This window comes from Nannospalax galili, unplaced genomic scaffold (assembly GCF_000622305.1).
Source record: "Nannospalax galili isolate Female #2095 unplaced genomic scaffold, S.galili_v1.0 scaffold1119, whole genome shotgun sequence".
Lineage (NCBI taxonomy): Eukaryota > Metazoa > Chordata > Mammalia > Rodentia > Spalacidae > Nannospalax > Nannospalax galili.
Genome location: NW_008343597.1, coordinates 2,516,386 through 2,531,804, shown reverse-complemented (window position 1 = coordinate 2,531,804; position 15,419 = coordinate 2,516,386). Strand labels below are relative to the sequence as shown.

At 41.2% G+C, this 15,419-nt stretch overlaps 1 gene segment (V, D, J or C); it reads left to right on the top strand.

Annotated features, from left to right (window-relative positions):
* Positions 1–1,720: 1,720 nt before the first annotated feature.
* Positions 1,721–15,419, top strand: part of LOC103739486 — a 478,332-nt gene continuing 464,633 nt past the window's right edge. Inside the window, 2 exon segments of the C gene segment in view lie at positions 1,721–1,941; positions 2,120–2,399. Of these exon segments, the coding sequence occupies positions 1,890–1,941; positions 2,120–2,399 (332 nt within the window).

Genomic DNA, 15,419 nt, shown 5'->3' with positions numbered 1-15,419 from the left:
TTAGCTGCTCTTGGAGATGACCCAGGTTCAGCTCCCAACAACCACATGGCAGCTAACAACCTCCCTCAACTCCAGTTTCAGTTCATTCAATGCCCTCTCTGGCCTCCACAGGCATTGCATGCATACAGTGCACTTACACACATGCAGGTACAACACTCATACATATAAAATAAAAATAAATAAATAAATATCAAATTTTTAAGATTTGATAAATTGAATTTTGAAATGCAAGTTAAAGATATAAAAGAGAAGAGACTGTATGAGAACAAAATCATTAAGACAGAAGACGTGGCTTTTGGGTTTCTTTGCTTGTGTGCTTCTGTTGAGTAGTCCTTCAATTAATGGCTCTAATTTCTAAAACAAGATCAGTTACTGAATTATAATTTTTACACCTTATTTAAATCCTCTAAGTTTATAGCTTTAATACATACATCGAAATGCACATTGTCAACATGATAACTATCTGCATCATTATCTGTATTTCTTACAAAATATTCCCTGTTCAGTGAATACTGTAAAGCAAAACAGATGGAGAATCACAAAGGCTGGAAGTCCGGGCTTTTCCTGACTTTTCATTTGTATTGTCTAAAACTTTGATACATCAGAGAAACTCTGAACTTCATTTCACAGAATAAACGTCATTTCAAAACCACTTAATGCTGCATTTTCTTTACTGTTTCTTCTGTCATGTCCTAGTCGAAGAGAGCAGGCAGGAAGGAAGGAGAAAATGCACAGCAGAAATTTACTGAGGAAGGAAATCAGCGGGTAAGAGAAAGATGATCGTCATAAAGCAAACACCGAGCTGAAATGGGAACCTCAGCAAGTTTTCATCATTTCAGAAAAACTAGGAAAACAAGCACACTGCCTCCCAAAGGCAGCATGCAGAAATCATGTCTGAATTGGCTCCATTTTCCTCACTCATAATTAGTACTTATTTGGGTAATTGCTTATATATAAATATTCTTTTACTTGTATATGATAAATGTACTGGGGCTGTGTTATTTTTGAGGTAGGTAGCCCAGGCTGGCCTGGAATTTGAGCGCTTCCTTCAGCCTCCAGAATGCAAGACTACAGTAATGTGCCCCCAAGCTGAGCTTTATATGTATTCTAGTAAAAACATGAAACGGACATAGTAATGGGGTATCATGTGATGTTTCCAATTCACATACACATTCTGTAATGTTTCAATTGGGTTAAACATAACCATAATGTAAATTTTTCTCCTACCATCTGTACCTTATAATACATTATCGTAATCACTGGTAACACTAAAACTGCTCGCTTTTCATTGTAGCATGGTAGCTTTGACCAATCTTTCCCCACTCATTCCCTCTACAGAGTCATTTCTCAAAATTATATTCACCAAAAATCTTGGTTATGCCAGGAAAGTCCAACCTACATGTATTACAAATTCCAAAATTGGAATTCATTCAGTATTTACCTCATAACATTGTCATCCTTACTATTCTGTGTGACTGGAATGGCTTTGACCTAAATTAATTCAAAGGCCAGTGAAGATCCGCTATTCTGATCACACACCTGTTTCTGGATTTAAGCATGTGGATGCTCTGTCCATGGTTCTCACAGGCTCCAGTAGGTACAGCTGTGTCTGCTCTAACTCCTCACAGGTCCCCACACTCCTTCAATCCCCAGGGTCATCCAAAATAAGTCCCTGTCCCTCCACTGTGCTCTCAGACTGCCAGGCACGTCTGGGCTGGGGAGGAGCTTCAGGCACAGGAAGCTGTGGGAGCTCAGCATGTCTGGCCTGGCAGGGTCTGTGGGTGGAGCTGACTGACTGCAGGAGCAGGGACAGATCCAGAGCCATCCTGACACCACAACCCAGGCTTTGGTTACACACAGTTCCATCTCTCAGTCAGACACGCCACATCATGAAGAGGCTGCTGGGCTCTCTGCTGGGGCTTCTGTGCGCCCAGGTTTGCTGTGAGTTGGGCTGCCCCACATTCAGGGCATCTGTGAGGATTGTGCAGCTGCAGCACAAGCGGTGGGGGTGGGGGAGCAGCCCACAAATCCACTGAATTGCCATCTTTTTTAAAGCATATGGGGGGGGGGGTTCTGCAGTGAATGACCATCATCTGCGACTTTCTCTGTTTCTAATCAGGGGTGAAAGGGCAGCAAGTGGAGCAGAGTCCTGGAGCCTTGACTCTCCAGGAGGGAGAGAACTGTGACCTAAAGTGCAACTTTTCCAGTTCTGCCAACCTGCAGTGGTTTCACCAGAATCCCCAGGGCCGCCTCATCAGCCTGTTTTACAATCCCTCGGGAACAAAGCAGAGTGGAAGACTAAAGTCCACGACAGACGCTAAGGAACGCCGCAGCTCCCTGCACATCTCCTCCTCCCAGACCACAGACTCAGGCACTTACTTCTGTGCCGTGGACACACAGTGCTCCCCAGGCACCTGCAGCCTGAACACAAACTTCAGCTGGGAGGGTGTGGCCCTTCCCCAGTCACGAGACGGCAGGAAGCCACCAGAGAAGCCTTGCACAGTTTATGTCTCTTTCTGTATTGACAGAGTGTTACCCTCAGGGGATTTTTTGGTCTCATATCTTCCCTTCTGAATTTTTTGCTGCTTTTATACTATAAATCTCTAATTTAGAACTAATGCAGTAACTAAGAGGAGGACGCAATCAAAATAAACATTTACTGCAAGGTGCTGGCTTACCAGGAGGCAAAAGTAAAGGGACTAAAAAGCAAAGAAAGTCCTTCCACTTAAATAAACATCTGGTGACATCTCCATGGGTCGGGGGAAGTGCTCTATGTGCAGCCCACATACCAGCACAGCAGGAAAGGGGAAACATCATTGAAGTCTCATAGATGACAGATAGATGAGGGGAGGGGATTTTAATGTGTGTGTTCTATTCATCAAAGTCCCAACCTGTTCTTGAGCCTGTTGTATGATCTGGGAGGTGGTCTGTCTTGGAGGGTGCCCCCTGCATACTTTAGCAGAAATGTGGTACATATTTCACATTTAAATAGCGTTATCTTTCTTGGTTTGCCCAACATCTTAACCAATTCCTCCAGATGCACCTTACACACCCTTCAGTAGAGGTCTTAGCTGACCTCAACAAGGACAAAATCTCCTTCCATGTGAAGAAATCCTTGGGTCCGTAAGAACATTCAGCCTCTTTCTGAGAGCTCTCATTGGTGCTGGGATTGCTGCACACAAACTTCTAGGAAGCTCTGTAATCCCAGTACTCTGAGGTTAAAGTAGAAAGATGTCAAGTTTGAGGCCAGCCTGGACTACATAGTAAGATACTGCCTCAAAGAGGAATGTGCAGAAGAGAACAGAAGCAGAGAAAGGAGGGGGGGGAGGAAGAAGAGGAGGGGGAAGGGAGAGAGGAGGGGGAGAAGAAGGAGGCGAGGAAAGAAGGAGGGGTAAGAAGGAGAGGGAGGAGGAAGAGGAAGGGGGAGGAAGAGAAAACTACTCAGTACAGCCTCTATATGACCACACGGGGGCAATGCTGCTCTGTCTCTCTTAAACATGCCAGTTTGTGGGTTCACAAACATATTCATCAAGTAGTCAAAGATTATCCTTTAAAACTCCAGTAGTAAATTATCTCTGTTCAATTTTTAAACATCAAATGCATATCTACCCATCCACCTAACTCATCCGTTTATCTTACTCTCATAGAGTTGAAAATATGATATTGGGGAAGATCTCTTTAAGGATACATGCTACCCTTCAAGGTTAGAGCCATGTTAAGTTTGTAATATTTTCCCTTTTATTCCCAACCGATCTCCAGCTGCGTTCGTTTAATCTGTTCCTAAGATTCCTTACCATCCTTTCCACTGATCTCATGGACCCAGTTTAAACCTCTCTTGTCTCAGGACATTTCTCTGCCTGGATCAACAACAGAGGTCTTTCCTTGTCACGTGCTGAGCCACAGAAATCTCTTGATTGCATTTTATCCTTCTCTCCCTGAGTTTGGGGACTAGTTCGGCTGAAGAATGAGACTGTCTTTCATTAATGAGTCCCAGATACTACCCCTCCAGCATGCATTCAGTAAACACTGAATATGCTGTACTTTTCCTTGTGCCTCTCTTTCTGGAGTTTTCGGGTCCCTGAAACCAATCATGGTCTGAAAACATTACACTGAAAAGTCAGAAATAAGCAATTCATCAATTTCGAATTGTATACCTTTCTAGTGGGGTGACATGTCCTGTCAGCCTGTCCCCATGCTGCCTGGCTTACGGCTCATCACTTTGTACAGCATGTCCATGCTGCACACACTACCTGCCCATTTGTTACTTAAAATCTGTCTCTGCTATCAGAATGACCATCTGGGGTTCATAGTACTGTGTTCAATAATCTTTATTTTCCTTGTTCCAAATAACAAGAAAAATGCTGCTAAAATTTTTGTTGTGTCAATTGCTTGTTAAGCAAAACCATGAAAATTTATCACAGATATATTTGCATAAGAATAAATATACAGTGTTTAACCAACCGTTTGTGACATTAGGCATTCACTGGGGATCTTGGACTATCCCTCACAATAAGGGGATTGGGAGGATAGGGGGTGGCATATTGGACACAGATCCAAACGAATGAGTACACAAAGAAGAAGACACAATGAAATTTAAATAAGCAGTTAAAAAAATCCCTTAGGATATTAAAATAGAAAAGGAATGAGAATGATGAGAATGTGAATCATTGTCTCCTGCTGCACTGTGATGGTGCGTTCCTTGGTCTGTATTTGTGACGACATCAAATACAGACACAAGAACTCCTCTCTATACTTCAGAAACAATATCCAATTATCTCCAACACATGTCAACTCTGCTTTGGAGGCTGCTTTGAATTCATCCTCGACCTCTGCCTCTGTGTCTGTTGCTGTTATCATCAAATCTATGATTTTTCTTTCTATTTACATATTTCATCCATAATAAAAATTGTGAAGAAAATAAGTTTATTCAAACCTGTGATAAGAGTATCAAAAATGTTTCATTGCTGGATGGTGGTAGCCTGGTGTCTTCTGAAGTCTGTGGAGTGTTTTCCATCATCTCGCATTCATTTGGAGATCAAAGCTCCCCCAAAACAGATCATCCTAGCCCTTCGTTTTCTTTTTCCTAGTACAGCCTGAGAACTACTCAGCCCATCAGATTTCCACCTTACAAGATATACAAAGGAACTGACATTGTTTCATTTTGTCATTTCTTAGAGTCATGTAAAAAAATATGAATGTATCTAAAAAGCTCATGATAAAATTCAAGTTCCTTGAGGAGAGAAAAAACAAAATGAAACTGTATATTCTCATCAGACCTTGTGGCGCCCACCTTAAAAAGGGCAGAGGCAGGTGGAGCTCTGTGAGACTGAGGCCAGCCTGATCTACACAGTGAGTTCCAGGCTAGCTGGGGCTTAAAAAAAAAAAAAAAAAAAAAAAGAGCTGTATTCTGTATATTCTTATCCATGGCCTTAGCCTATAATTCAATATCATTGCCCATTATGCTTTTCCAGGAAACCTCGTATATAATAAAAGTGAAATGTCTCTAACTGTGCTAATCCGGTGATTTTGTTCAGTTCCCTCTCTTGCACCACTGTAAAAGAAGGTGATTTCTACTGATACACCCAGTTGTTCTAGTGTATGGTTTTCACTGTTCTAGGGGGCATGAGAAAAGAGCAGGTTAGCACTGAAATTTTAAATTTGGACAAAAGTAGGAACTGTATCCCACATCAGAAGTAGCTTTAAGGCAGAGGGCTTGCAAAGGGGTGGAGCTTGCTGATATAAGTGCTAGCGAGGATGAAGTTAGCGCTCCATCCGCGAAGAGAGGACCATCTGGGCTCTCACTAAGCTCTGGCTGCAGGAGAAATGGACAAGATCCTGGAAGCATCAGTTTTAATCCTAGGCCTTCACCTAGCCTGTGAGTCATGGAGGAGAACACCGAGGATAGTCATCAATGGGGAGGAATGAGAAAACTGGGGTGCAAGGTAAAAGCTGCAGGTAGAAACTTTAAACGGTAAATAGACATTTGAGGCTGATTGTCATCATCTCTCTACACAGGGGTGAGTGGCCAAGAGAAGGACAGAAGTGACCAGCAGCAAGTGAAGCAAAGTCCTCAATCTCTGACAGTCCAGGAAGGAAGGACTTCAGTTTTGAACTGCACTTACGAGAACAGCGCTTTTGACTACTTCCCGTGGTACCGGCAATTCCCCGGGAAAGGCCCTGAACTACTGATAACTGTGCTTGAAGTCACAACTAAAAAGGAAGATGGACGATTCTCAGTCTTCTTCAGTAAAAGTGAGAAGCAGCTCTCCTTGCACATCACAGCCTCTCAGCCTGCAGACTCCGCCACCTACTTCTGCACGGCAAGAGCACAGTGATCCTCAGGCACCTGCAGCCTGCACCAAAATCTGAAGCTGAGGCTCCAGCAAAACCCTGCCGTGGGGCTGACACTGATAGAGATGCAGATAAGTTTTCATTTACACAAAACGAAATGAAATGAATATATAACTTACTTGTCTAGTGTGATAGTATGAGTATCAAATAAAGTAACTAAAAGAAGCTTAGCTTAATGAATGAACTGTCCACAATAAATTTCTCATGATAGTTAAATACGTCGTGGGGTACCTGGGCCTGTTATACATTAGTAATGAAAAACAAGATTGTATGATAGCATTGAAAGTCATTGGCACATTTCTAAAAGTTACTCTTAATATTTGACCAGAAATTCCATTCCTAGGTATTCATCAAAGAAAAATCAAAGCATATATACATACACAAGCATTTTTTTCATTTTATATTTTAATTATTTTTATTCTTTGAAAATTTCATACATGTATCTTGGTCATATATACTCCTTACAACTTCCTCCAATTCCCTCTGGAACTTTTCAACACTTTACATTACTGCTATGCCTGAACAAAAACAGCCTGACTATTGGCACCCATTTTATGCTAAGAGCACACATGAACTTCTGAGAGCCTGTTCCTTTAATATTCTCTTGGAACTCTCCCAAACAATGGCCTTGCCTTTTCTTTTATTGAAACAGTATATCCAACATGAAATGGGGAAGTAAAAGCTGAGCGGTCTTCAGAGAAGGAATTATTGCAGGAGGAGGCAGAGATAGTTTCTGAAGTAAGCTGGCTAAGTGGACTAGCCAAACCTGCCTGCTAAGGTTGATGAGATGAGAAATTTTGCCTCAATATATAAGATGGCAAGTAATTGGGGGAGGCATTTATGTCATCTCCCAGCCTCCACACACATTCACACAAAAAAGAAAAAGGAAACAGGAAAGAAAACAGGATAGACAGAAGCCAAGAGGGAGAGTAGGGCAGGAACAAAATAAGCATATATCCACAAAAGACTTTGATAACACTGTTCATAGATGCTTCATTCATAATAGAAATAAACTAGAGAAGAATGTCATAAATTAAAGCTAAATAACTTACTCTATACATGCAATAGCCATCTATGCAGTGGACTGAATTGCTGATAAACACAAAATAATTAAACCTCTTAAATTATTCCTACAACAATCGCCTGACACAAACAGGTGCATACTATTTATTTCCATTTACATGAAATTCTAAAATAGCCAAAATAATCCACAGTGAAATAAGGCAGACCATGGTTGGATCTGCAGAGTGGGAGTTACCTGGACTGGTCCCAAGGGCATAGAGAGAGTAAATAAAAGAAATTTTCTGTTTCTTAATAAGAAAATAGTTTTTGAGGTTGCTTGAAATTTTTCAAATTTGCCTAACTTTATTCTTACTTTCCATTTATTTCACTTGCAAATACTTTGGGGAAACGTTTAGAAATTAACCAAATAGGAAACAGAAGGAAGGAAGAAACAGCACTCGGGATGGGACACATTTCCCATCCTAGGTGTGGTGGCACATTGGAAGGTGACCAACCAAAGGCCACATCCCAGAGGCCACTGCCACCTGCTACTGGGGTCCCTGCACCTGCACTGTCAGGAGCACAGAGAAGGGCTATGTCCACACGAGGGAAACCCTGCCATTGGGCTGCTCCCCAGACTACTGTGGACACTCAGGGTCTCTATCTGCTTAGCTACAAAGACTGCAGACCAGGACACTGGCTGCCCTTGGGCACTCAGAAATGAGATGGGCAGAAGACCAGCCTTCAAACTAATCTCCAGCACTCACTAATTTGTCGTTTAAAGCTGTATCAAAGAACTGAAACAGTTTTAGAAACCTTTGTACTGTCTTTTCTGATCACCTATTTGTCTTTTAGTCTCTTTACACTAATTAATCCATTAAAACAATAAACAAAATGGAGAAATGACAGCTACATTCCACAGTAAGTAGATTACAAGGGATTGCAAGGAGATTCCATGCTCATAATAAATGCTACTTTAAAAGGCTTTTCAACATTATTCCACTGAATAGCGTCAATGTGTGTCACCTCGGTCAGTCAGTGGTTCCCTGAGCTCCATGTCTCTTAGACTTCTTTTCATGACCACATTTTAGATACTACATAAATTAACAGAAAAAGACAAGTCCATGAAGTAAAGTTTTATAGTGTGCCAGTCTTTGTCACCTACACATGGTCCATGTGGTCTATGAACATAAGGAACCCCATTTCCTGTTTAGAGGAGTGGCATAGGAACCCGGGCAGTACATATGCACATTGCCCGACACTCAGGAACACTGAACGCTTCGCTAAGGCAGAACAGATACACTTGTGCACAGGGACGCACTGCTGTCCAGCCTGCTGTGGGTGTTCGTGGTTTTCAGATATTTTGGTATGAATAACTCACACATGATTAAGGATGAATCGTTGTACCAAGGCATACAGTGCTTCACAAGACCTAGGAGGACAAGGGATTGGAGAAAAGCCAACAAATCGACAACAAACTTCATTGTTTGTTTGTTGGGGTCCTAAGCTAGTCTAATTCTTACAATATTTGATTTTCTACACCAGAGAATCATCAGTGTTTTCTGATTGTTCCTACAGGATCCAGTATGGCTCAGGAAGTAACTCAAGTCTCACCAGATAAACAAGTCAGTTCTTGTACTTCATTCTTTGGTACAAGCAACTTCCTAGTGGAGAGATTATTTCCTTGATTCGTCAGAGTCCTTGTGAGAAAACGATGTGTTTTTTTTATATATACAGAATTGCATAGAATTTGTAGGAACAAATTTGTAGGAACTAGAAAAAATTCTAGTATGAAACAGAAATGTTTGGTATGCTTATTGTGAAGTTATTTTACAAATTTAATAAATATGGATTTTTTTTAAGATGGAACGATGTCTCAGTGGTTAAGAGCACTGGCTGCTCTTGCAGAGGACCTGAGTTCAGTTCCCAGCACCCACACGGCAGAGACAACCATCTTCCAGGGTAAACCACAATCTCTTCTGGCCTCCGTGGGTCCTGTATGACATAGGTGCATTACATACATGTAGGCAAAACATTCACATACCTAAGACAAATAATTTAAAAACTAAAAATACAGTTCATAACAGGTGGGACTGAATACTTTGAGTTGATGGGGCAGGAAGTTTTGATCTCATAAAACACAATTATTTGGGGGAAGCTGAGATGATTGACTGTCTTCATCATCTTAAAAGCCAATAAATAAAACTCCACATTAGATTTTCAAAGAATAATATTTTAAATTCCTGTTATTAGTCCACAAAACAGACAATTGGAGGACTGATACATCATTTGGTTTATAAGTATCTTTATCAATTGAAGAATTTAAATAGACCCTAGAGCTGAGTAAGGAAGGAAGAGAAGAAGGTGTAATTTGGGATCTAATTCCCTTTCGCCAAGACCCACAAAGACCCACGAGAGTTTTATTTCTTATAAATTTTATTTGATTTTCTAATGGAAAAGCATATGTTAAATTAGTAATAGCAACTAGATTACAAGGCGAGTCTGTTATCCATAAGGAATTCCACTTTAAAGGTGTCCTCCAAATTATCCCACTGAATAGCCAAGAGTGTGTCATCCAGCTGTCTGCGTCCCTCAGATCTAGCCCTCAAAGCTAATGGCTTTTCTAACTCTCTATCTCCAATTGCTACCTGTTAATTATCAAGGAAAGTCAAGTAGATAAACAACAATTGTGGTAAGTACTTTTTTCTCAGTTGCGCACAGACCTTGAGGTCTGTGAACCTAAGGCAATCTATTTCCTGTTTGGGGGCATAGCGTAAGAACCAAGACAGTACTATTTATATATACACTGCCAAGCACTCAGACACTGAACTCTGAGCTGAAGCAGAATGGACACATTTGTGCAGAGGGATATGTGTCACATGTGTTCCCTAGTCTGCTGTGTGCGTTCATGACCTTGACCTCCTCTGATACAGATGATTCACACCGAGTTAAGAATATTAGAATGAAGCATTGCACCTAGACACAGGGTGCATCACATGGACCTGAGGAGGTCAGGTCCTGGAGGAACAGGGCTTGGAGAAAAGCAAGCTAACCTTGTCTTTGGATAGGTTTGCCTTCCATCTTAAATTAGTCTAAGTTTTACAGTATTTTATCATTGCATCAAATGATCAGGGTTTTGTTGTTGTTGTTGTTGTTGTTGTTGTTTTATTCCTATAGGATTCAGTGTGGCCCAGGAAGCATCTCAAGTCCTGTCAAACATTCAGACAGGAAGAAGAAACCATCACCCTGGGCAAGTCAGAATTCATATCACCTGGCTGGACACAAGCAAATTCCCACTGTGGGGATTATTTTCCTTATTTGTCAGAATTTTTTTATGAGAAACCAAAGAGCAACCATACTTCTGCCTCCTTCCAGAAATCAGCTAGCTCCGAGAGCCTCACCACTTAAGCCTTACATCATGAAGATTCGGTGACGTATGCCTGTATGCTTTCTGGAAACCTAGAGTGTTTGAAGTGAGAATAAAACCAGAACAAAAACCCAGGCGCTCACCAGAAGACAGGCCTGCTGCAGGAGTCCCGCTGAGATGCACACCTGCAGAGGCCAGGCCAGAAGTTAACACTGTGACTGTTCCTCTGTGATCTGGATCAGAGGATTTATTTCTAAGTGAAACCTCCCTCTATCTTCTTTGAAAACAGGTGCCAGGAGCCACTTTCTTCTAATGCATTTTGTCTTGAATATTTTTTATTGAATTTATGCAACTTCATACAATATATTTTGAACAAATTTAGATCCCCAAATACTCTTCATTGTGGGTTTATCCATTGGAACCTGATCAGCTTACCAGGAGTCTCACCCTCAAACAAGACTAATTCTCTCCCTCCCAGCAGCCATCTGCTGCCAATAGTTCCTTGGGTAGAACTGGGGTGTTTTTTTATCTACTTCCCCACATCTATGTTGAGATTTGTCTGACTTGAGCTTACATGGGACCTGTGCATGCTGTGAGTTCATATAAGTTACTTCCCAGCTGGCTGGAAAACCCTGTTTCCTGTGGTTATTCACCACCACTGGCTCTTACAGTCCTCCTGTCCCCCTTCTTCTGCAATGATCCCTGAGCCTTGGGAGGTAAAGGTTTGATACAGATGTCCAGTTCATGGATAAGCACTCTGTAGCATCTTATTTTCTGCACATTGGCCGGTTAGTTGTGGGTCTCTATGGTAATCATCATCTTCTGGATTAGGAAACATTTTAGGTGCTGGTTGAGAGATGCATTAATCTGGGTATGACTAACTCATTAACAATCAGTTTAATACTATACCTATTTAGCAGAATAATAGTATTAGGTTCTCCCAAATGGTCTGTGACTTGTGTAGCCATGTGCTTTTAGGCCTGGTATCAATGTCAGGTATGGGCTCCATCTCATGAAGCTGGTTTTAAATCCATTTAGAAAGTGGTCAGCCACTCCCATATTTGTGTCACTGTTGCACTAGTGGGCACATCTTGACAGGCAAGTTGTTGTTGTAGCTTGCAGAATTCACAGCTGGGTAAAGCTGATGACTGATTTTCTCTTCTGGTAGCATACATAGCACCAGCACTGTGAAAGCTGGCCAGTAGAGATGAAACTTCGAAGTCAGTAGCCTCTCGGCCTCTCCTTTTTTCTACAGTTCCTGTATACGGTATCTTCAGCAGTAGGGTCTTATGGTAAAGTTCTGGTTGGTAACCAAAGAAGCAGTAACGATGTTTAACCTTTCCTTCTCTACTGTTTCCCTTTGCCCCTTCATATCACTGAATTGTATCTCCCCCTCCATGAATCCTCCCCACCCCCTAATGACCATTTGTTAGTTTTCTGACCTCTCTGGATTTTCCAATTGAAATATGCATATCTAAGAGTTCAAAGCTAGCTGCCAGCATGAGAGAGAACATGCAATGTTTGTCTTTCTGGGTCTGGGTTATCTCACTTGGGATGATTGTTTCAAGTTCCATCCATTTACCTGTAAATTTCATAATTTCATTTTTAACAGATGAGTAATATTCAGTTGTGTAAATGTACCATGATTTCATTATCCTTTCATCAGCTGATGGACATCTAAGTTGTTTCCATGTCCTGGCTCTTGTGAATAGAGCAGCAGTGAACATGGATAAACAGGTATCTCGGCAGTAGAATACAGAGTCTTTCAGGTATATGCCCAAGAGTGGTGTGAATGGATCATATGCTAAATCAATTGATAACTTTTTGAGGAACCTTTACACTGATTTCCATAGTGGCCGCAACAGTCTGTATTCCCACCAGCAGTGGATAAGAGTTTCTGTTCCCCGTGGCCTCACCAGCATCTGTTGCTGCGTTTTTTGGATCATAGTCATTCTGAATGGGGTATAATGAAATCTCAAAGTGATTTTAACTTGCATTCCCCAAACAACTAAAAATGAACATTTTAAAGTATTTCTCAGTCATTTTCATTCCATCTTAGAAAGCCCCCTGTTCGGCTCCTTGCCCTAATATTTGTTAGGATTTTTTTATGTTTAGTTTTTTTAGTTATTTGTATAGCCTAGATACCAACCCTCTGTCGGTGGTATAGCTAGTAAAGACTTTTTTTCATTCTGTAGGCTGCCTCTTTACTCAAATGATGGCATCCTTTGCTGTATAGAAACTTTTTAGTTTCATGAGGTGTGTCGCCAGAATTCCCTCTGGGTCTCCTCGTGAGATCAGATAAACCATAGAATATATTTTTATGAGTTTATTATGGTTTATGCCCTCTGATAGGGAGGGGGTAAACGGGGGAACTTACAAAGAGACAAGCACTCTTGCACCGGCTCAGAGCCCGCCACCAGATGCTCCCACGGCCCCGCCCATAGTCTCCATTAACTTTCGCCCACTCACCTTCTCGTCCCAGATCTCTCCTCCATGCGGGTGAGGCGTTGGGTCTCTCTCTCTCTCTCTCTGTCTCTCTCTCTCTCTCTCTGTCTCTCTCTCTCTCTCTCTCTCTCTCTCTGTCTCTCTCTCTCTCTCTCTTTCCACCTGCATGCAGCCATGCATTCCTCCTGGCGCCCAGCTTCAGTCCCAAAGTGGCTCCCAGCCACATCTCCGTAGTCCGAGCTCCCCAGCAGGCTGCGCCCCTTGGAGGAATTAGCCAATTGGGAGACAGGTGCCTTCTGCCAATTGCCGGACTTACTGCCTGTACTATAGGAACCTTGTTCAGAAAATCCTTTCCTGTTCCTATAAGTTCCAGCATATTTCCTACAATATCCTCTATCATATTCAGAGTATTGGTCTTATGGTAAGGTCCTTAATCCATTTGGAATTGGGTTTTGTTCATGATGAGAGATAGGAATCTAGTTTCTTTCTTCTACATGCAGTTGTCCAGTTTGACCAGCACCATTTGTTGAATATGCTGTCTTTTCTCCGGTGTGTATTTGTGGCCCCTTTGCCAAAAATCGGGTGCCTGTAAATGTGTGGACTTAAATTTGAGCACTGAATTCTACTACACTGATCAATGTGTTTGTTTCATGTCAGTACCATGCCGTTTGCATTACCATATCTCTGTAGTCCAGTTTGAGATTAGGATGTGTGATACTTCCAAATATTCTGTTCTTGGCCAGGATTACTTTGGCTATACTGGGTTTTTCGTATTTCCATATAAAATTAAAGATTCTTTTTAAAAATCGATGAAGAATTGTGTTGGAATTTTAATGGGTATTGCACTGAATTTTTATATTGCTTTTAGAAGGGTGGCCATTTTCATAATATTAATCCTATCAATCCACAAACATGGGCGATCTTTCCATCTTCTGGTATCTTCAATTTATTTCTTCAATGTTTTCAATTTTAATACACACATCCTTCACTTCCTTTGTTGGATTTATTTCAAGATGTTTTGTGGGTTTTGAGGTTAGCATGAATGGGATCATTTCCCTGATTTCTTTCTTGGTATGCTTGCTGCTGGTATATGAAGGCTGTTGATTTGGGAGTATTGATTTTTATATCCTGAACTTTGCTGAATGTGTTCATTAGCTCTAGGAGTTTTCTAGTGCTGTCTTTAGGACCTGTTTCTATTTATTTTTTATGTGTATGAGTGTCATGCCTGCATATGTGTAAGTGCACCTGGGTCATGTACTGCCTTCAGAGGACAGAAGAGGGCATCAGAGCCCCTGGAGCTGGAGTTACAGATGGTTATTAGCCATCATGTGGGTGCTGGGATTCGAACCTGGGTCTTCAGCAAGAACAGTTGGTGCTCTTAACTGCTGAGCCATCTCTCCAGCCCCCTAGGGTCTTCTATATATAGAAACATATCATCTACAAATAAGGATACTTTGACTTCTTCCTTTTCACTTTGTATCCCCTTTCTCTCCTTCATCTGTCTTACGGCTCTAGCTAAGACTTTAAATACTATACTGAATAGGAATGGAGACAGTGGACATCCTTGTCTTGTTACTGGTTTTAATGGAAATCCTTTCAGCTTTTCTCCATTTAGTATGATGTTGGATATGAACTTTCTATACATTGCCTTTATTATATTGAGAGATGTCCCCTGTATCCTTAGAGTTTCCATGACTTTTATCATCTGTGGATGTTGGATTTTTATCAAATGCCTTTTCTGCATCTAATGAGATGATCATGTGGTTTCTGCCCTTGAGTCTGTTTATGTGGTGGATTACATTTATTAATTTATGCATGTTGAACCATCCCTGCATTTCTAGGATGAAGCCAACTTGATCGTAGTGTATAATCTTTTTGATGTGTTTTTGCATTGTTTGTATTTTACTGATGATTTTTGTACCTATGTTCATCAGAGAGTTTGAACTATAATTTTTTTTTGTTGGGTCTTTGTCTGGCTTGGGTATTAGAGTAATACTAGATTCAGAAAAAAATGGGGCTTATTCCTTGTTTTTCTATTTTGAAATAATTCGAGGATTATTTGTATTAGTTCTTTGATGGTTTGGTTGAATTCTGTCCTGTATTCATCTGGTCCTGAGCTCTTTTTATTTGAGATATTTTTAGTGAATTTCTGTAAATTTCATACAATAAATTCTGATCACATTTAAATCCCCTCCCTCATCTACACCCCATACTCCCCACTCCCAATTTCATATACTCTGTAATATATGAATAT